The 21,539-nt window shown below is 40.4% G+C and overlaps 1 protein-coding gene across 31 annotated transcripts in view; it reads right to left on the bottom strand.

The window, feature by feature from the left end:
* NRXN3 (neurexin 3) overlaps window positions 1-21,539 on the bottom strand; it is a 1,519,061-nt gene that overhangs the window by 157,639 nt on the left and 1,339,883 nt on the right. For all 31 annotated transcript variants that reach the window (XR_013993472.1, XR_013993473.1, XR_013993474.1 and 28 more), the window contains one exon: window positions 12,848-13,019. Coding sequence is in view for 28 of the 31 variants with exons in the window: in XM_081050416.1 (XP_080906542.1) it covers window positions 12,848-13,019 (172 nt within the window). In the remaining 3 variants the exon portion in view is untranslated. The remainder of the gene's footprint in view (window positions 1-12,847; window positions 13,020-21,539) is intronic.

Genomic DNA, 21,539 nt, shown 5'->3' with positions numbered 1-21,539 from the left:
GAATATATGCAGACAATGAAATCAGAAAAAATCTCTAATAATCTCAGTACAGTTTTGCTGTTTAACATTTATTGAGCAACTAGTACATAACCACTTTGATTCAAAATAAAAGGGTGTGTGTGTGTGTTAACCAAACTGTGACTACTTTGCCTGAGCTATAGGAAGCCAAATCTGATAGTATATGCTTTCTATTCTGGTGGTGGGAAATTTGATTTTTGATTGATAACTTTATTGTAGTTAATAGTGAGGTCAGTAAAATGTGAAAGGATTCCTATTCCTATTTATAAATAAAATCTGGTCTGCTTAGTTTAATTTTTAAATATTTATTTTAAAATTGAGAATGCTTGTGTATACGTACACATCCATAGAACCTCATAACCTGGTTCTTGCTCCTTTAATAAATAGGGAAACCAATTCTAAAATCTCTAAAATTCATCAGCAGGAAGATGAGTCACACATAAGGAAAGTCCACTCTCAAAATGGCAGATCAGTGGTAGGAAGGGAATTGAACCCTCAGCAGGAAGCTCCCATCGGCAGAATACCACTCAGCCAATGCTGAGAAAAGAAAGAGGACGTTCTCCAGGACTTACAAGATGGACATAGCAGGGAGCAGGCAGAAAAAGATACAGATGCTGAGGAGTGAGTTGGCACCTTTATGCAGAAGGGAAGAGAATAGACCAGGGCAGATGAACCAGTGGCTAATAAAAACCCATGCATTCAAAAGAAACACATGTTAACTTCCTTAAGGAGAGAGGGATGGAAGTGTGCGCATATTTGAATCACCACAACTTTGTGTTACTAAGTCGAAGTAACAGAACTAGAGAAATAATAATGCTCTCTGTTTGCTACTTTCCAATCTTGCTCTAAGCAATGCCTGGCATGACATAAATAAAGATGGAATTGAATCTCTGTCTTTGGTGTTCAGTTAGGAAAGCAGTGTAAGGTTGGGCTTTTGTTTATTTAAGCACAGGTAAATGGATTGCCTGTCCTGTTTATGTTTTTCTTTACCCTGAATTAACCTCACCTGTGGGTCTATACTACTCTACTTAGCAGTACTATATGCTCTGTGTCTTTGGGATTAAATTTACCCACTTAGAGATTATCCTGCTCCCTTTCTTCTAAACAGAGATGAGACAATCCACAAAATAAAGCTGATGGATCAGTAAAAACAGAGCTACAGGCTTCAAAACATGCATGACCTAGAACAAGTGTCCCCCAGCTACAACTAAAGGACGAAAGTGGCTCATTGCATTTTTTTTTTTTTTTTTTTGTAAATCATGTTATTAGAACACAGCCATGCCCATTCATTTATGTATTGTGTATGGTTGTTTTTACACTACAACAGCAGAGTTAAATAATTTCAACAAAGACTTTGTAGCTTGAAAAGCCTATAATATTTATTGTTTGGCTTTTTAGAGAAAAATGTTTCTCTAAATAAAGGTGCCAGGGCCTCCATGACTCAATATTCAAATCCAAGTTGGCCCTATCACCTACTTTGTTGTATGATACTGGAAAGTATGTTACTTAATCTCTCTGAGACTCAGTTTTCTCATCTCTAAAATGGGAATAATAACAGAGTCCCTTTCCAAACTGCTGAGAGGAGGATTCAATGTGATAATCCACATCCTATGTCAGTGTTACCTCTTATTAATTAATACTATGTCCCTAAAATCCTGTATGCAAGGATGTGTTATAATATCCCCTTATCCAGTATATACAGTTCTCAGATAGCTGTAGGCATTTGAAATGAAGATTTCACCATTGAACTCTGAGAAAATCATATTTCTGTAATGTGATTAAAATGAAAACAAATCTAGTTGAATTAAACATTGAGCCCACAAATGGTGCATTGGGCAAAAGCACGTCTCTAATAAATGTTTAATAATGTGATAACAGCATGTCCTGCATGCACTGGGAAACAATGGTAAATTTGCATGTGCATCTACATCTGTCACCCAAATGAACTTGAACTCTACATACAATGTAAACTGAAATGCTCCTGTGAAAGGAGTGGAAAAGTGGGGTAACAGAAAGCAATAGGGTGTAGTAATTTATAAATCTGTGTAGAATCCCAGTGTTGACACTTTCTGGCCCTATGACTGCAACAAATGTGCTCAAACTCCCCGAGCCTCGGTTTATTCATCTGTAAAAGAGGAAGATTAATCCTTCCCTCCTGCAGCTATTGGGCAGACTACAATAAGTGAAATAATGGATGAACAATGCCTGCCAATCTGTTCCCTCAGGGTGCGAGGTTTAGATTGTCACATCACAGTTTATGCTTGTGTATGCGGTTTGTTAGCATTGTTTCAGACAGCCCAAGGTCACAGCCAGATTTCATGCCATGCCCGCCCTTATGTGGTCCTCTGGCTCCATCAGGCACTTCTGTGTACCCACTGAACCTGGATCTCACCTGAATGAAAGCACCTTCTTGCATTATTTGAAACTGTAGGTACACTGAAGTTCATTGGAGCATCAGGTTTGGCATCCAAGAGACATAGGGGTGAGCTCCGGATCTTCATATACTAGCTTATGACCCTGTGAAAGTTAATCTTACATGCCTGCGTATTCCCATTTGTAAAATGGTGATAAAAATACTCTCAACTTTTGGGGGCTATTGCGAAGATCTAATATACAAACTCAGTGCAGCGCCTGGCACTTAATAACTGCACAAAAAAATTTAAGCATTAAAATTATCTCGTTTGTCTACATGCATTCCTATTCCACTAGAATATAAGCTCCTTAAGGGCAGAGTCTATGTTTTACTTCCCATCCGTATACCCATGTCAGATGGCATGGATTTACACGTAAAGCAGATTTTGAAAACATATTTGTTACATGGTGAATAAATGAATGCATCAAGAGATAACTCCACGCAAACTCGCTTCACTGATGGGGTCATGGGCTCAATAACATGTTTTAATACAAAAGCCAACACCAGTTAGTAAAAAGATTTCTGAAGTGTTTCTGCTTCTTGAAAGTGCACTATAATGACTTTTTCTGGCCTCTTATCACCGCATTTCTATCATTTGTTTTGCTATGACCTTTAGCTTTTGGCTTGAATTGTCCTTTTCCAATTATGGACCTAGTCCCTCTGTGTTCTTAGGTAGCACTGCATATCAGGTATCAGCATCTGGCAAACCCCTCCACCCAGGTCAACACAGGTCATCAGGGACTACCGTGAGGCTGCAAAAACACCCTGTGAAAAAGAAATGCATCCCCTGGAGCAAACTGTACATAGGACTGGGAATGTAATCCAGTCCACATTAACTGCATGAACTGAAGATTAGATATGCCTCTTTATCCTTGACTCATTCTCTCCTTGTCCTCTGACCCTCCTTTCCCTCTGCTTCAGCCTGCTGGGGTATTGACAGGGATTTTAGAGGAGTGGAAAGTCTTTATCTCGTTGTGATGAGCTGCAATATGATTACTATCGATTGAGTGATTTACAGTGTAGGGCGCCTCTTTCATTACTCTCTGCGCTTTACAGAATTTTAAATGACATAGTGTATGTGGATATATATTATTATTATTGGATATTTATGTACCACCTTTCTTGCAGAGGCTAAATATTCTTTCAGATATTAAATAACTAGAAGGATCTTGCAACCTTGTGCAAAAGTTAAATTGAAGAGACAGAAACAAGAGATCTTTTCCAATAAATAAAGCTATGCTCTTGCATGGGCGTTGGGAAAGTTTATGCTCATTTAGTTCTGGGGCAAAGGGAAAACAACATAGGGTAATTGCATTCTACGCTTGGGGTGATAATTCTAGTTTTTCATAATTAAAGACAAATTCTGCATGCCAGAGTTTTTATGTACTACCTAAACTGGAGCTACTTTGTGACGATAGGATAAAAACAAACAAAAAACAACAACAACAACCTTGTAATTCACTTAGCCTGGCTTTGAAATTAAGCAATATTTGATGATTGTTTTAATTTGGGAGAATTTGTGTAATTGCAGATGCCTTACATAGAGTACAATGTTATTAGCATTTTATGTCACACTATCTCAAGTGAGTATAATTTAAAAATCATGTAAAGGGTGACCACACTGTATTTCTAGATTTGAAAGTATCATTCCATGGATTTGGCTTAACATAAATAAACTCATTATTCATAGGCATTAAGAAATATGTTTCCTTAGTTAAATGGCACCTCGAAGTGACCGTAAATGTCTCATGTATTTCACCGAATCCCTAGACTTTATATAATACGTAAAATATTTAACTTTATAGTTAAATATTTATCATGTGGCTTTTAATTTGTTAAAGTCTATCTCCCCCTTTAAATACCAAAGTAGTCTACTAAAGATAAGAAAAACATAAACCTGGACCTAAGTCTAAGTTGTGCATCTTACAAAGTCCTATAGAAGTTTCTGGTAAAATTATTCTTTTGCTCAACAACTCTCTAGATCAAAAGCTCTGCCCTATTCACAAATCAATGCTGGATCAATAATATCTCTCTTTACTATAATTGCTACCATATTACTTGATGTAAATCTTCATCATTCTAACAAGCTCCTTTGTGTGTTATTTAATTATTTTATAAATAACCTTGAGTCGTGTTTTAGCTTAATGTCTCAGGGCCATGTGCCTTGTAACATGTGCCATGTGTTTATGGGTTTCCTTTGCCTCTATTCCAAATATTTTTCTCTTCCACAGGCTGTCACACACACATACACACACACACACACACACACACACACACACACATCCTACGTTGACCATTGAACAATGTGGGGGGTGTTCAGAGGTGCCGACCCCCACACAGTTGAAAACCCATGTATAACCTTTGACTCAACTACTTATAGCCTACTGTTAACCGAAAGCTTTACCGTTAATATAAATAGTTGATTAACACATATTTTGTATGTTATGTGCATTATATACTACATTCTTAAAGTAAGCTAGAGAAAAGAAAGCATTATTGAGAAAGTCATAAGGAAAGAAATACATTTACAGTATTTATTGAAAAAAAATCCATGTATAAGTAGACCCGTGCAGTTCAAACCTGTGTTGTTTAAGTGTCAACTGTATAGTCTTGACTTTGTGTCTCCTGGGTAGTTATATTTAATTTTAGCATTAGCCAGAAGCCTACAGTTTGCCTTGAAATACTTATCAGCTTCTAAGAGACACTCACAGGGAGAGAAAGGCTCTGGGTTTGAGAGCAGTAATTGCATGGGTGGTCCTCAACTTACAATGATTTGAATATGATTTCTCGAATTTATAATCGTGTGAAAGTGATACTCACAACAGAAACTGTACTTTGAATGTTGATCTTTCCATGGGCTAGCAATGTGCATGAGGATACTCTCTCGTGATGCTGGGCAGTGGCAGAGAGACACAGCTCCCAGTCAGCTCTGCCATGACCAGGGTAAACGACCAATATTCTATAGTGTATTCACTGTGTTAGATGATTTTGCCCAACTATGTTCTGAGCATGTTTAAGGTAAGCTATGCTAAGCGTGATGTTTGGTAGGTTAGGTGTATTAAACACATTTTCGACTCACAATACTTTCAACTTAGGATGGGTTCATGGGGATGTAACCCCATTGTAAGTTGAGGAGTGTCTGTATTTAACTTGTAAGATACGAGGCTATTCACCTTGTAGCTGGGAATTCACAGAAGAGAAAGGTTTACCCGGTAAAATAAAAACAAAATAAAACAAAAAAATCCTAAGCACCCTCTCACTGCTCTCCCGTCCCCTAAGCAAGATTGTTAAACAGTAAAACAGACTTTCATCTAATAAGGCTCCTCCTGTCTACTTAGATACGCGCTAGAAGGTAAAATGGGATTGTGAAAGGTAAGAGGCTGCCAAAGTCCCAAAAGTTCTAACCGATGTTGTGAAGAAAGCCAGATGTCGTAAATGGCCATGGGAAGGGCTAACTTCTAACTTGGCAGACATTAGAGATTTAACTTGAGAGAACCATTCTAAATTGTCAAGATTTAGGTTAAGACCAGAATTTATGCAACATGCAAGTGTCCCAGGGTATCAAAGGGAATCCAGGGAAGGAGCAGAGTGTGATTTAAAACTGGGGTTCTCAACTCAGGGGGCCTTGGATTGGAAGACCAGCACTTTCACTCATGCTGGGAACCTGGCAAGTACCTAAGGCCTCTAGGACTGTTCCTGATCTATAAAATGAGAATAAAACTAACACTGACCTCAAGGTTGTAGCAAGGCTTAATAAGATGTGCATGGAGAAGGGAGTGTATAGCGTTCGGTTGGTGCAAAAGTAATTGCAGTTTAAAAGGTTAAAAATAATTGCAAACCCCACAATTACTTTTGCACCAACCAAACGGTAATCATCAGTTTGTTCTCTGTATCTATGGGTCTGTTTCTGTTTTGTTTCTCATTTATTTTGTTCTTTAGATTTCACATACAAGTTAAATCTAATATGATATTTGTCTTTCTCAACCAATTGGGTGAAAAAAATTGTGGTACACACATACAATGGAATATTACTCTGCCATAAAAAATAATTGTGGTTTATAAGGTTAAAAATAATTGCAAAAACCACAATGACTTTTGCACCAACCTAATAAATGCCCAACGGGGGCAGCCATCACCATCTGGATGAATTGGCCAAGAGACGGTCGCATCTGCTATTTCTTACAATCTCTTGGGTCACATTCCCATGAATCCAGTGGATTTATTACCCCAGTGACTGTGTGATGACAAAATAGATTCGATGAGTTCTGAAAGTATATGAAGGTACATGCCCATCCATTGATTAATGATGGAACTGAAGATGTACATTAGGTACAACAGGTAACAGGAAGTAAGAGCTAGAATATTCCAGTTCTGCGCTGTGCAGTACCAGTGGCCCCCACCAGCCTCATTGTGTTGGCCTGAGAATGGAACGAGAAAATGTATTTAAATCCTTCAGGGCCTAGGACATAATAACTGCACAACGAAAATAAACCTTCAGGGCCTCAATCATACCAGCCACATTGCAAGGGTGGCTACATGTGGTTAGCGGCTACTGTTTTGAGTAGAGCAGTCTAAAAGGAGAAACAGACACACTTTATTGCTTTCTAAATACCAGTGATTCTCAAACTTAGCTGCATATAGAATCACTTGGGAGCTTTTCAAAAATATTGATGCCGGGACCAGTGCTTCTCAAATTTTACTGTGCACATGAATCACCTGGGTACTTTGTTAAAATGCAGATTCTGATTCCATAGGTCTGGAGTGGGCCAGAGATTCTGCATTTTTAACAAGCTCCCAGGTGAGACTGTCGCTACTGCTGCTGATCCATAGACCACACTCCAGACCACTTAAATGAGATGACCTGGAACTGGGGCCTGAGCACCCACAGTTTATTAAAAGTTCCCAGGAGAATCTCATTTGCAACCAAGTTAAAGAACACAGCTTCTCTCCCTCTCTTCCTCATTCCCTCTCTCTCCTCCTCTCTTCCTTTTCCCCTCTCTCCCACTCTCAGATTTTTAAAACATTTTTTTCACCAAAGACCGACCCCAGCAAGTTGAAAGTCCCTTGGAAATAGAAACTCACCTGCTTGTGCCTCCTAAGTCATTCCTGATAAGTGAAAAAGAATGATGATTTAACAGTGCAAATATCTGGGCTACACTGGTTTAACTGATTAATTGATGCATTTGGTAACCAAATGTTGCACCAACTTCTTTATAAGATGGTTTTAAAATGTATACCTAGCAATGTGCAAACACACTCATTACGTACGCCTCTCTCCAGTTGTCATTGCATCTCTGCAGTCTGGAAAATCATATTCAAATATGGCTTTCCTCCTTGGCTGTATTTATACTTCTCATTCTCTTTACAGGACTTCACGATCTATGTTTCTTCCTCCCATTGAACTGAAAGTAACACTAATCCTGAACGGATGAATAAGCAGGTAGATGGGGCTTGTTTCAATGTGTGCTTCAGATCTGGCAAGCCTTCAAATGTTTGTAGCCAAAGACAGAAAGGAAAGGAAAGAAAACCTCCTGGTTAGGAAATAATGAAAACCCAAGGCCTGAGAAATGTCAGCACCACTCCAAGTACACAGACTTGTTTTTAACCCTTCACAGTCTCAGTAATCTAGGATGAGATGTGCACAAAGAAACTTCTCTTACCCCCCATGTATACAGTCTACACTATAAAAGGACAATAAGCGATTGAAATAAAATATGGTGCAGGCTTTCTCTAAGTCAGTACTTCTCACCAGGAGATGGTTTTGCCTTCCCAGAAGACACTCGGTGTTGGAGACAGGCGACTGGCATCTGGTGGGTGGCAGTCAGGGGTGCTGTTAACTATCTTCCAATGCACACGACAGCCCACTACAGCGAACAATTACCTAGGCCTGAATCAAGAGTGCCAAGGTGGAGAAACCCTGTGGACTGAACTAATCCAGGCAGGGACTTCTATTTGAGAATACTTTTGATGAAAAAACAAAAACAAAACAAAAACCAAAAAAATAACTAGTGTCAGTATCAATAAAATCATGACTCTGAGAAACAGAGAACCATGCAGCAAATGGGAGGCAGTGGAATCTGAAGACTGGGATAGAAATCTTGGCTCTATCCGCTACGCTGTGTGACGCTGGGGAGGTGATTTAGCCTCGCAGAGCTTCAGTGATGTATCCTCAATATGAGTATGGTGGCAACACTAGTACCAAACCCTGTTCCCCCAGGGGATCGAGCAAGAAGGCTCCCATGACACTTTGAGCATCAGGAAGCATTACAACCGTGTTGACACGTTCAATCCTTGTAAAGACAAGGTTCTGTGGAATCTGACACCTTCAAATACAAAGAGGGAGTTTTCCAATCTAGTGTCTGAGCGAGGGAGCCACTTCGATATCATTTTCATGTCCTGAGTCGGGTGGTCAAACAGGATTTAAGCTTAGGTCATCTGTGGGCATTTTAGTGACTGAGGAAGGGCATTCCAGTCAAGAACCCTGCAACCAAATCGGTATGCAATATCAAGAGTAAAAGAACTGAGACCCTATTCTCCTTAACACCGCCTGCCATAGGAAGATGGAAAGTCTTACACATGGGAGCTGCTTATCAGTCTTCACTTTGCAGGAAGCCTGGCTCTGACCTCTTACTGTACTGTGCTCAGCGTTCTAATGGCCCTGATGACACAACCAGCCACCCACTCACCCCAGAGACCAGATCTTTAACAATCCCATTCAGCCCAGCCTCCCAGGGGGCCTAGAGCTGGGGCTAAAATTAATTCCTCATGCTCAACTTACCTTTCACCTCCCCTTCCTGGTTCCCACCACTGCATTGTGTTAAGACAGTAATCAGAGGCTTCATAAGGAACATTTATCAGTGCCTGAATGCCACCTCTGGGCTGAGTCGTCTTTTATTTCCCTCTCCTGTTCCTTAGCCTTTCTATTTTCAGGTTCAAAGAATGACGTTGCTTTTGAGTTCTATTTCCCAGAAGTAAGTGATATAAGATTCCGATGGCTATAGAACTATTTTCATTGTGGATCCTTCCTGATTCACAAAGAGCATGTATGCTACATGCCCCGTGCCCAGCTGGTTTCTAAATATTTCACAGTGGGATGTTGCAGTAGAGCCGCATAAAATCCCATGAAAGCCCATGAAAAGATTCTGGAGTTGACCCATTCATGCTGATGCAAAGGGACTCGTTGAGTAGGAACAATACCCTGAGACATGTCTTCAGAATGAGGTCACTTCCATAAATATTCTATAGGAGCTACTCTATTTACTATTTAAACATTAGCAACAGACAAGTAGCTCAACTGCACTCCTCTGGATGGTTTCTATACTTTCTATTACTATCAATGACATAGAATAGCTTGGGAAAAGGTGAATACATCACTTTCGTAGAAACAATGTCAAGATTGCCGGACCAGGTGGCTTTGTGTTTTGATGTCCAGATACAGGGGGTATTTTGAGCTTTTGGTTTAACACAGATTTATTAAACATTGCCAGGTTGCTCTAATGATGCTTTAAATTTCATTCAATGGATGCTTTCAGTTGCACAGGGAAGCAGAAACAAGAGAACATTAAGTATCCAAAGTTCCAAAGGTGAGCCACTCCTAGGAAGTCTTGAAGGAGTGGAATGTAAAACGAAAATGCTGCCCTTTCCAATATGCCTTTCTGGTCTAGGCAACAAAGTATCACCATAGCTCCTTTAAATACTCAGTATTCTTTCCACGGCTTCATGGAAGCACATTGGCCATTGTTGGCCAGCAGACAGCTTGGATTCATCACAAATGAATCTTTTAGCACCGCTAAAAGAACTTCTCGTTTTGAAAGGAGGATTTTTTTCACCTCTACATTGTTGAATAACTACCTTTGTGTGGTTATTAATATTAACCTTTGTAATACGACACTTAAAAATAAAAAAAAGGACAAACCTAAGACGACACAAGAAGAATAATGCTCATTTCTATCTACGCACTTTTCAAAATGTCCCCCAAATGGCTCTGGGAGCAATAGTAGAAATTGTGCCAGCTGAGAACTGGAGAACCTGGTTTCAGTTCGGCCCCTCGTTTACTATGTGACTTTATGAAACACACAGCGTCTCCCTGGGTCTTTTTTTTTAAAAAAAAATTTGAAATGGAGACTAAAAGTATCTACTCTATCCAATTTAATAGTCACAATTAAGTAATCCATAGCAGTGAATATGTAATAGTAAAAAAGATGCTACCCAAATGTGTGGTAGTTCTCATAGTTAACATTTATTGAATGTTGACTTAACTTACTTAGCATTATGTTGAGCATTTTACATGGATTCAACCCACATAATCTTCACATTAACCCTGGAAAGTAAGTATTATCATGTCCCCATTTTATGGCTTATGAAACAGAGGCTCAGGAGGTTAGATAACTTGCTTAAAGTTTGGAACTGGATCACCTAAAAAGAAGAATAAGCACTTATTTAGAGAACAAAGCAAACAGAGTGAAAAAGAAGAATGTGGGGAGAAAGAATCTGATACAGTTTTAAAGCATTCCAATAATCATCAGAGAAGAGAAATCAGAATTGCTAGAAATTCTTACACTTATTTTATGGTTTACTGTTGTATTTTGAATTATAAGTGGAGAAAGGCAACAAATATATCAGTGTTTAGGGCATTTCAAGGTCGTAATCCAGCCTGCCTTTGGCTCACAGCTGATGGCACCAAGATCCCAACTCCAGCTAGTTGCCTCCAAAGCCCATACTTATCACTGTTATATTGTATCATGTCCTGTAATAATAACACTTATTATTACTAAATAACAGTTACCAACAGTTACTAGTAATAATAGTTTTCAATGGGAAGCAATACCATTAAAGAAAGCTTTTTTTCCCCTGTTTTGGAAACATAGGAAGTAACACAAAATGTGGAACTGAAGATACAAAGAAGCACACAGCAAGGGTCACTGGTTTTCTTACATATCTGTGGCTTTCAAATGACCATTAAAGAGACTGCTACTGCGGGCAGCAAACTCCCAGATTCTATATTAGCTCAGGGCAAGTGGTTAACATCAGTTTAGAAATCTTTGAAATTCCTTGTAAAAACATAACAAACCCTACAGCAACACTAGCAGGGCCAATGATAATATGCGTGGAGAGACATTGATTTTTCCTATGAGCAAATAAACAGCTTTTAAGATCTCAGGCTGTTTTGATTCTCCCCATCCCCCACCCCTCCCAACCACCAGAGTTCAAGCAAGAAGCATTTAAAAATCAGGTCTATTAGGTGTCTAGTGAATTTGGATGACGATAAAATTCATAGTAGCTGTTAACACTTCTGGCTGTCTTCATAGGATCAAAGATAATTGCATAAGGTCATTTTTGTGTCTTAATTTAAGGAGTACAAAGAGTATGACAAGAGACTCCCTGCAAAGGCTGACTGGATAGTGTGTGGAGACTGAGAGGGTAGGCAAATGAGTAAATGGGGCTTTCTGCTTCAATAACTTGGGAGTCTTGTAGGCTGTTTGTGGATGCTAACGTAATTCTTAAAACAGACACAGGAAGACTGGCTATTTGGGGAACAAAACAGCAGCACAGTTACTTTTGATTGGCCAGAACATTTATGATCAGGGTTCAGGGCTCTTTTCCTGGGAGAAGTGCGAGATGAAAGGGAACACTAAGGGATTATTTAAATGATCTCTTTTAAAGAAGGCAACCTTTCCTCCCATTGCCCTTGATTGGGCCATCTGGCTTTGGGAGTTTGTTGGCAAATGCTTCTTGACGATAAAATGTAAACAGATGATTAACCTCTCTCCCTCCCACACCAGCATGTTTGCTATTAAAACACTTACTAGGACCAGTTTCTGAATATCAACGCAGGCTTAACGTAAATGGGGAAAAAAAAATAAAAAATTACAAAGTCAACCAAGTCAATGCAATTCCACCCTTCATTTTTCTCTCTCAGTTGTTGCCTGACTTGTTCATCCATTCAAGTTTCATAAACTTCCTTTCAAAGTCTTTGTGCAATCTCTGGCCACCTGTACCTTCGGCTAAATTACACTACAGAACTCCAGATCTCAAATCGATTATTCCACAATGATTGACAATAGTGCATGGGAGAGATGGAGTCCCTTCCCTTCACTGCTCATCACTTGCGGTGCCCGAGGAAACCTACAATAATTGTCTTTGGTATGAGCCAGTCAGGCAGTATTGGGTTAACAAAAACGGTTCAGTGCATAGTTAGTAAAGTCTCCAGAAGCTCCCTACACTGGATCAAGTCCTAAAGAAAGAACTTATCTTCCCATACAAAATCAAAACGAAGAGAAAAACAAAAAACAACACATGAATTATGTGCTTGATATTTAGTGCTTTATGATTTGGGGATGGTCATGAGAAAAACCACCATTTCAAAGTAAGACTAGGAAAGCAAAAAAGTATGGTCACTGAGAGCAAAACATGTACCTGTGGGATAATGCTCATTCACGGGCCAGTTGTCCACCTGGAGGGTGGCGTTGCCGCCGTTCCTGGTAAAGCGCACCACGTGGTATTTACCGTCATTTACAGGGGTTCTTTCTTCTTTGATGGAGATATCAACCGTGCCAATATTGAAGACAACTCCAATTTTCCCCTGTTCCTATAAGAAAAAAACACAAAAGGCATAGTTATCAATAACCACAAGGTTTTCTCCTTTTAGAGTGGAGCCTCCAACTAATAATGAATGTGTAGGTACCCAGAGGGGTCCAGCAGCATGAAGTTAATGGCAGTAGCCTACATTTCTCCATGGGCTTTCATCCTAAACATAAAAACCAAAGGTAGAAATCTACCCAGATTGTTCTCACAGGCTGCACTGCTCAGGTTCCATCATTGGATCGCCCTCAACAGTTATCAAAGCTGGAACCACAGAACTACCTAGCCCCCGTGGAATGACACTGCAAAGTTCATTTCTGTGAGGTGAATTAGGCCTGCGTTCTAGGAGAGGCTAATAAGACACCAGACCCTAGATCTCCTCATAGTTCAGATTTAGGATGAAAGAAGCCTGCTTGCACGTTTTGGGTCAAGGCCAAGGGGCTGGGTACAGAATCATTGGGAATCAACAGCAGAGGAGCTAGCATTACAGAGCAACTCCTGATGACACCTTCCTATAGGTCAAAAACACAAAGAAAATAAATGTATCCGCAGTAGAGGCCAGTGAAACTGAGCTGGCGTTTTCAGAGTCAGATCTCTGTCACCCTTTCCATACTTATAGCCTTACTCCTAAGATTAATTTAAATACAGATATAATATTCAGTGCCATAGCTTCATGTTACACAGCAGAAGTTATCTCTTTGGCCCCAAAAGACTTCTGGGAGGAAAACACAATGGATGCCAGAAGACTAACACTATGGTAATGAAGGTGATGACTGCAGTGGAGGTGGTGGTGACGTCATCCACCTCCTGGGAAGTGAAATACTCAAGCATAAATAGCAATGCTATGAAAACCCTTACTCTTCTCTAATAATTGGCTACAACCAAGAGTGGGAATCAGTATTCTGATAAGACATAAAAGTAACCTTCCTGATCAGACATAATCAGTCTCTCTCAACCTCTTGGCAAGGTGTCACAGCATGCAGAGTGTCAGAGGGATGGAAGCAAGGAGAGAAGGGAGACATCTTTCTCCATTTCTCTAGCTGTCTGACTTATTGGCTGAGAAATAGGTTGGACATTCAAGGATAATTTAATTTAGCTGTAATTCTGATGTTCTACAAGGCTGAGTCACAACATTTGCTCACATAGTCTTTTTTATCCTTAGTTTCATAATTGAAGCAGAAGGAGAAGAAGGAGGATGAGTAATGAGATGAGGGGTGTGAGAGGCAGGGCGGAGGAGGAGGAGGAGGAGGAGAAAGAGAAGCATATGGGAAAAGAAGTCCAGAATCCACATAAACTAAGATGTAGGAAAGATTTCACTGAATCTCAGATTTAGTAATTTGGTTCATCCATTCATTCAGTACATAAACATAATGTTGATTAAGCACTCACTGTGCTTAAAGTCAATCAATTAAAACTTCTGGTGACATTTTAGGTGCTGGTTTCCATATAGTTTGGTACGCTTCACTTACTTTTCCAAAAGACAGCTTTTCTCAACTTGCCAATTTTCCTTTAGTATATGAACATATCTTGTGCACAACCAAAGGTGGGACGAGTACCCAGGAGTCTTGATCTTAGAAAGTAGGAGTCTGATCTAGGCTGATCACTACAGCCTGCTTTCAGCATGCATGGAAGCTGATACAGGCCAGACACCATCGCTTCCTTTGTGCCCTGTCGCATAGCACATAACGCAAAATGACGTCTGTTCTCTGGGGAAAAAATTCTGTTGCCTCCCTACACGGTGACTAAATATACTCGTGGTTTCTAATATCCTTGTTTATTGTGACGTTATTTTCTCAGTTTTGCCTTATTTTATTTTTTTTTCCACCTCTGCATTTCCACCACTACACGATACCTAGCATTAAATTATGATGTGTGGCGTGGATACGTGAACCTGAGGACAGGATTTTTTGTGTGTCTTTCATGCCCACAATTAATAATATTATGATCCATTTTATTCTTACTCATTAACTCTCTAGGAATTCAGAAAAAAAACCAGCATGGCTTTTCTGCTTTCTCTTGCTTAAAGAATTGGCATTCATTTCTAATGGGGTGTGTGTGTGTGCTGGTACTTAGTCACCCTCATCCCTAGATAAGCAACGCTAGAATAACCTGAATCAGAATCTGTTTAGCAGAATGCAAGGACTGAGGGAGTTAGAAAACTATGACTGCAGACACCATTTCTCCTCTGCCCACCCCACAAATGTGGGTTGTTTATTGCACCATGGTTCTTCATTGAGAAACCATTGTATAAATCCTGAATGCATGGAAAGGACTGCTGGTGATTCAACTCACTTCTGAGTCACTAATTAATCCTGGATGGAGAGCAGTTTAGGGGAGAGAGACCTTTAAACCAGCATTCTGCAGCTTTTCAGCCACAGCGGTGACAAAGCTCAGTTCTAGCTCAGTGAGCTGACTGATCAGCACGATATATTCTTTGGAAGATTCTTTGCAAGATCCATAATAGATTCGGGGACAGAAAAGATTTAATCTCTGCCAGAATAAATATTTGGTCCTTATCTGAGGCGCCACACATTTGCCACTGTAATCACTGTTTCAGAGAGGTCTCTCTAAACCAGCTAGCACGCTGCCCACATCAGGACAGACCCTTACCCAAATGTTTCATTGTGTTTCCTGCGGTGGTGAACGTGGCTGTGCTAGGCCGCAGATGTGGTCTCTTTACTCGTAGGAAATTTCATTACTGCAACCTCCTGGTCATGGGACCACAGTGGCATTATAATCTGTGGCTAACTGCTTTGTCTCAGTTCATTATAAGCCTTGTGACAAACAGCCATATAGTAGACCAGGTTAGAATCCATCACGCTCAGCTGCCAGGAAAATAAACTCTGCTGGTTCATGTGTCCAGAGAGGAGAAGATATGTGAGAGAAAAAACATTGGTTTTGGAGGTAGCCCTGACTGATCTGAGGAAAGTTACTTAACGTTTCTGACCCATTTGTGGATAATATATTATGGAGACAAGATACCAGCTTTACATACTTCATAGAGCTCTTACAAGGCTGAAATAATATGATTAATATGAGAGTACTTTAGAAATAGTAAAATGTTATACAAATATAAGGGATAAATGAGATCAACAGAAGAAACCATCCAATCATTTGACCATCTGTAACACTGATAATTAGACACATCAATTGGTTCAAAAGGATGAACAAGGGTTTTAGCATAGCATGATTCAAATAACACCTCGGACTCGGAAAACTGCATAACCTTGGGCAGGTTATTTAACTTCTGATTTTCCTGCTAAAAAGGGGATGTGTGGAGGAAGGGGATGGCTATGTCTGAAGCTTGTTATGAGCATCTTAGAAGAACACATATGTATAAAACACCTGGCAAGCAGCTGTACCTACTTTGGGACCTCAGTAAATGTCAGTCATCGTTTCCCTTATTTGTGTAGTTGAAAGTAATAGCTGAAGAGCTGTTGGTTTGGCCACACTGTCATCAAGAAATAGTGTGAAAAGAAATGTAAACTTTAGCAAACAGAACATTAAAAAAACAACATTTCTAAAGTTGGTACCTTGTCACAATTTGGTAGTTGCTCTCTCTTCATGTTCCTTGGTGCCTTTTATAAGCCCTTCCAAGACAAGCAAAGCGTAGCTGCAAAAACAGCATGACTATAAATTTTCATAACTCCATACCCATCACCATTAAAGTTGCTACGAAGGCAATCACTTCAATAGATGTTCTTCCTCAATATTAAAAACAATGACAAGTGGTAAATCAGAAGACATTACCAAAGAATCCTCAAGTGCATGCAGGAAAAAACTGAATGGTGCAGAAAACAGCTGTCTTGAAATAGCCAATAAGTCATCCTTCGCCAATAATGACTGTTTATGAGCCCACCTGGTTCCTCAGATTAGTCAGGTTCCAGTTTTCTGTTCTTCCATCAGCCATATCACGGTTATTGCTGTGGAAGTGACCCAGGAGATGCTACCAACACTGGGGTAAGGTATCAGCAGCAAAAATGCACAGGGACAAGAAAAATCCTCAGGAATAAAGATCTCCCTGAAGGCGATCGCTTCATTCATCCCCGAGGGCCCCCAGGGAAGGCAGAATGCACCTTCCACTATTGTAGAAAATTGCAGCTGACAGAAACAGAACTGGAATTCTCAAATGTGTGCCAGGGAGATGTGCAAAGGAAGCAGCTCTCAATTTCTTAACTTCTAGGCTTCCCACAGAATTGTGCTAGGCAATGATGCAAGGAGAATAGCATATATGTGAACTCTCTTGGGTCCAGACAGTGCCAGGTGTGCCTTTCTCATTTCAAAGTCTGGGTCATAGTAGATAAAGTGACCAGTGGTGCTGTTTACCTCATGCCATGCACTTAATTGTTGATGTGAGATCTGCCAGAGTTCTCCTACTTTCTCTCAACCCTATACCAAGCAAATTTCTGGCAGTGGCTTCTTTGTCAGCCTATGTCATTGTGTGAGGATGGCAGCAAGCCAACTTGCAATGGACATGGAACATGACTGAGAAACAAAGTGTGGTTGATTGATGTCACCAAAATTGTAAGCTATTTGTTACTGCAGCATAACCCACACCACCTTGATGGACAGCGTAGGCGCTCAGCAAATAATTTTTGAATTCTCACAATTACCCTTCAGATTTTATAAGTTAAAAAGATAACTGGGAATTCACCAACTAGTAGGAGACATATTGAGGTCTGTCTGACTTTAAAACCCAGGAATTTTCTACCATGTTATATTTTGGTCACATTTACAACATGCTGCAATTGGAATTATTTATATAAGATAGTATATAGATTACATATTATATACTTTATGTCTGTCTAACCTAGACAGACAGCTTAACTTAATTGTGTGTATCTCAAATATAGGAATCCTAGCAGGTGCTAGTAAATGTTTGTTAAATTAATGGATAAGTGAATCAATTAATAATGAATTAGAATGTGTGGTTGTGGTAGAAAAAAAATGTGCTAATAGTTTTTATGCCATGGAGGCTAAATAGGATTTGAACAATATAGGATAAAGTCGAGAATTGGTCACTCATATTCAGACTTTTTGGCAATAAATCTTGGGCAAAACATATAGTCTCATTGTGCTTTGTATATGAAATCAGTAAAATACAAAATGATGAGGTACAAGTTACTTGATTCATCAGATAATTTTGGCTGAGAGAGGATTTTATCGACGTTCTCTAAGATAAAACACCCTGCATTAGGACACAGTATGGGCTCTTTTTGTGGCTGTTAACTCTTTCAGCGAAAATCATCAGCGCATTCTTTCAATGTTAATGGTCTTCTTGTTCTAGACCCAGGACAATTGTTTGCTCATAGCACTAAGGGTGCATTTTGGGTGTTCTGAGCCATGTACTGTTAAAGGATTCAAGAGCTCTATGAGATTATATCTCTCCCTCAACAAGTCTAAGATAGAGAATAAGCCCATCTGGAATCACCCAAATTGACAAGATGCCAGCTACGTAGCTTGGAGAGCGTTGGGACCTTCACTATCCTGCCATGACAATGACCCCGTCCCTTCCCTTGAGGAGCTTCAGTGTGGCTGTGACAGGAAGGGCCAGGGAGAAGAAAATGTCTGTTCTGAGCTCCAGAAGCCTTTAAAATTTAGAATCAGAAGACTTGAGCCTAGTCAAAGCTCTGCATCTCGGTGCCAAGGTCATCCTGAACAGGTTCCTCAACTATCTCTATCACAAGCTATTGGTATGAAAAATGAGAATAACAACAAGTAGGATAATACCTGTGCTAAACGGTCCTTCAAAGAAATGAATAAAATCTTGGCAAGTTCTGACATGCTCTGCGAAAAATGATGTGACAATGATGGGAACAGTGTGTGGGGGGGTGAAATTGGTAATAATAATGGGGACGTTGGTTTTGCACCTACAGAATGCTTCCCTGTTTGAAATGACTGTCTCCCATTCAAGATCATCAACTCCAGAATCTGTATAGATTGTCCCGAGAAAATTCACATTAAATGGCTTGGAAACTTATTCTGTTTTCCTAAATCTGCACGGGTCTCGATGACTTTTGCACCCACCCAGCAAAATTGCCTCCACTTCTCCCCCTGCCTGCAGCTGCACTTCCCCTGGTGTTTTGTTGATGTCTGGTTGTGTGAGGTCAGTCAATTAAAGTGGATTAGATCCACAGACTGAAATACTAACAGAGGGCCAAGAGAGATAAGACTGATAAATAGCTCAACACAGCTTCATCTCTAACTATAAGCGGGGGGGGGGGGGGGGGGGGAGCGAGAGAGAGAGAGAGAGAGAGAGAGAGAGAGAGAGAGAGAGAGAGAGAGAGAGAAGAGAAAGCAGGGATGACAACGTGACAACTTAGGACAACAGGAACTCTGACCTGAAGGGAGGAAGCCAGGAAGGACAAAGGACAAGACAGCTGGTGCAAGTAAATAAGAGGCAAGTCACAGCCACGGCTCTAATAGTCACTGGCCATAGACTGCCATCCTGAGCAATCAGGTGCTTCAGACCTATTCTGAACATTCACTTCTCTTCCCAGACCCCAATGTCACACTGCCTTGTTTAGTAGTCAAGTTTGACGACAAAGCAAACATTAAAGTTCATTTCCATAGGAGGCCCAGTGTTACACCAAAACCTGGAGCAGTCTCCTGGCAGGATTCAGGCGACAGCTGGCAGGGCAGTGCCGACTGAAACCCAGTGCAGGCAGAACATCTCCCGTAAATGCCCGGCTCTCCCCCCAGATTTCTACCACAGCTGTGAGCACACCACCCGAGGACTGCCATGAAGAAACCCTGAGCCCTGTGCTCACAGTAACGCTGTCATCCTCACAATGAGGAAGCACGTTTGAAACCCCCTATAATTTTTTCAGAACATCTCACATTTTACCTACGAGTTTACAAAGTGTGGGCCGTGAGCCACCAACAGCAGCCTCACCTGGGAAAGTGTTCGAAATAGAAAGTCTTGGATCTAACGTCAGACCCTCTGCATCAAACACTGCAGAGTGGGGCCAGCAATCAGACTCTTCACAAGCCCTCTCGGTGCTTGCTAAAGTCTGGGAACCACTTCCTTATATTAACGTCTTGGTTCCACCAAGGTAGTGATTTCAACTGGAGGTGGTTTTGTGCCCAAGGACATGTGGTAATGTCTGGAGACATTTTTGGTTGCCACGACTAGGGGTGGGGTGGCATCTGGTGGGTACAGACCAGGAATGCTGCTTAATATCAGATAATACACAACAGAGAAATATCTGGCCCATCATATCAACAGTGCCACTACTGAGAAACTCTACACTAAGGACTACAAAGCTTTAGTCACTCAACAAATATCCATAAAGCGTGTACTGCCTGACAGAAACTGCTCTACAAATATTTACCTATCTGTTTTAACGTATTCCCCACAACACTCCTTCTATAAGGCATGTATGCATGTATATAACACATGTACACACAACACACACAACACACATGTGGACACCAATGCAGGCCTGTGTGTACACACATATAAATTTCAATACCTTGCATCTGAAAATTGTGGTCTGGCCTTCAAAGCACAGGGAGAGCAATGAGCATATGCGGATCATCTCTCGGACACCCCGCGCCCTCTATGTTGGGCTCAAGTGTCCATTTTATAGATGTAAAGTTGGAAATGAAAGCTCACCAGCCAGAAAACAGCGAGTCTGAAATACAAGCCCCATGTCATTTTCCCAACCTGGTCTTGGTTACCCCTTTCTCTTTTAACTCATAGTAGTGAGTAAGGTAGCCCCTAAGAAAGTCTCCCAGTGTATAGTGACATTAGCTGACGGTTCTAACTCCAATTTAGTCCCATGACTCTTCACTACAGACTAGGTAATTTTAGTCAGTTCCATGAAGATGTGTGATCAGTTGGGCTGAATGGGCTGCAAAGACACTCCCTTTCTTAGAAAGCAGGAATTCCCCTAGGGAAGAGACACCAGTAAACAGCCAGTAACCTTTCAAGATCTACTCTGTAGTTGCAAGGAAATCTTTAGCATTTCTTCAAAGTGCTTTACTGTTTACCTACTTTTCAAGTGACAGATTGATTTAACATTATGACTTCAAGGTGGATGGACCTATGTGAATAACGAGCATCAACCAATAATTTTTGGTTTAATAAGTAAAGCATTTTCAGTCACTCCCACAGATGAATTCCCACAGATGAACAGTCTAAACTCTATACCATTTTCTAGCTAAAGAAAAAAAAAAGTATACACATTTTAGAATTGAGAGATTCAATATTTGGGGTTATCAGAAAATATGATGTAGATGATTGCAATTTTTATGATGCCTTTGTAGAATGGGTATGCAAAAGTTGTAGGAGGCAAATTGGCCTGAGGCAAGAATCAGCAAACTGTGAGCCAAATCTGGCTACTGCCTGTTTATGTAAATAAAGTTTTATTGGAACACAGCTGTGCTCAGTCATTTACATATTGTCTTTGGCTGCTTTTGCACTATAAAAGCAAAGTTGAGGAGTCGCAACAGAAATCATGTGGTCTACGTGAGTAAAATAGTCAATCTCTGGCCCCCTAGAGGAAAATTCTGCTGACCCCTG

Source organism: Rhinolophus hipposideros (assembly GCF_964194185.1).
Source record: "Rhinolophus hipposideros genome assembly, chromosome: 5".
NCBI lineage: Eukaryota > Metazoa > Chordata > Mammalia > Chiroptera > Rhinolophidae > Rhinolophus > Rhinolophus hipposideros.
The sequence above is the reverse complement of the archived record's forward strand: the minus strand, read 5'-3'. Positions and strand labels throughout refer to the sequence as shown.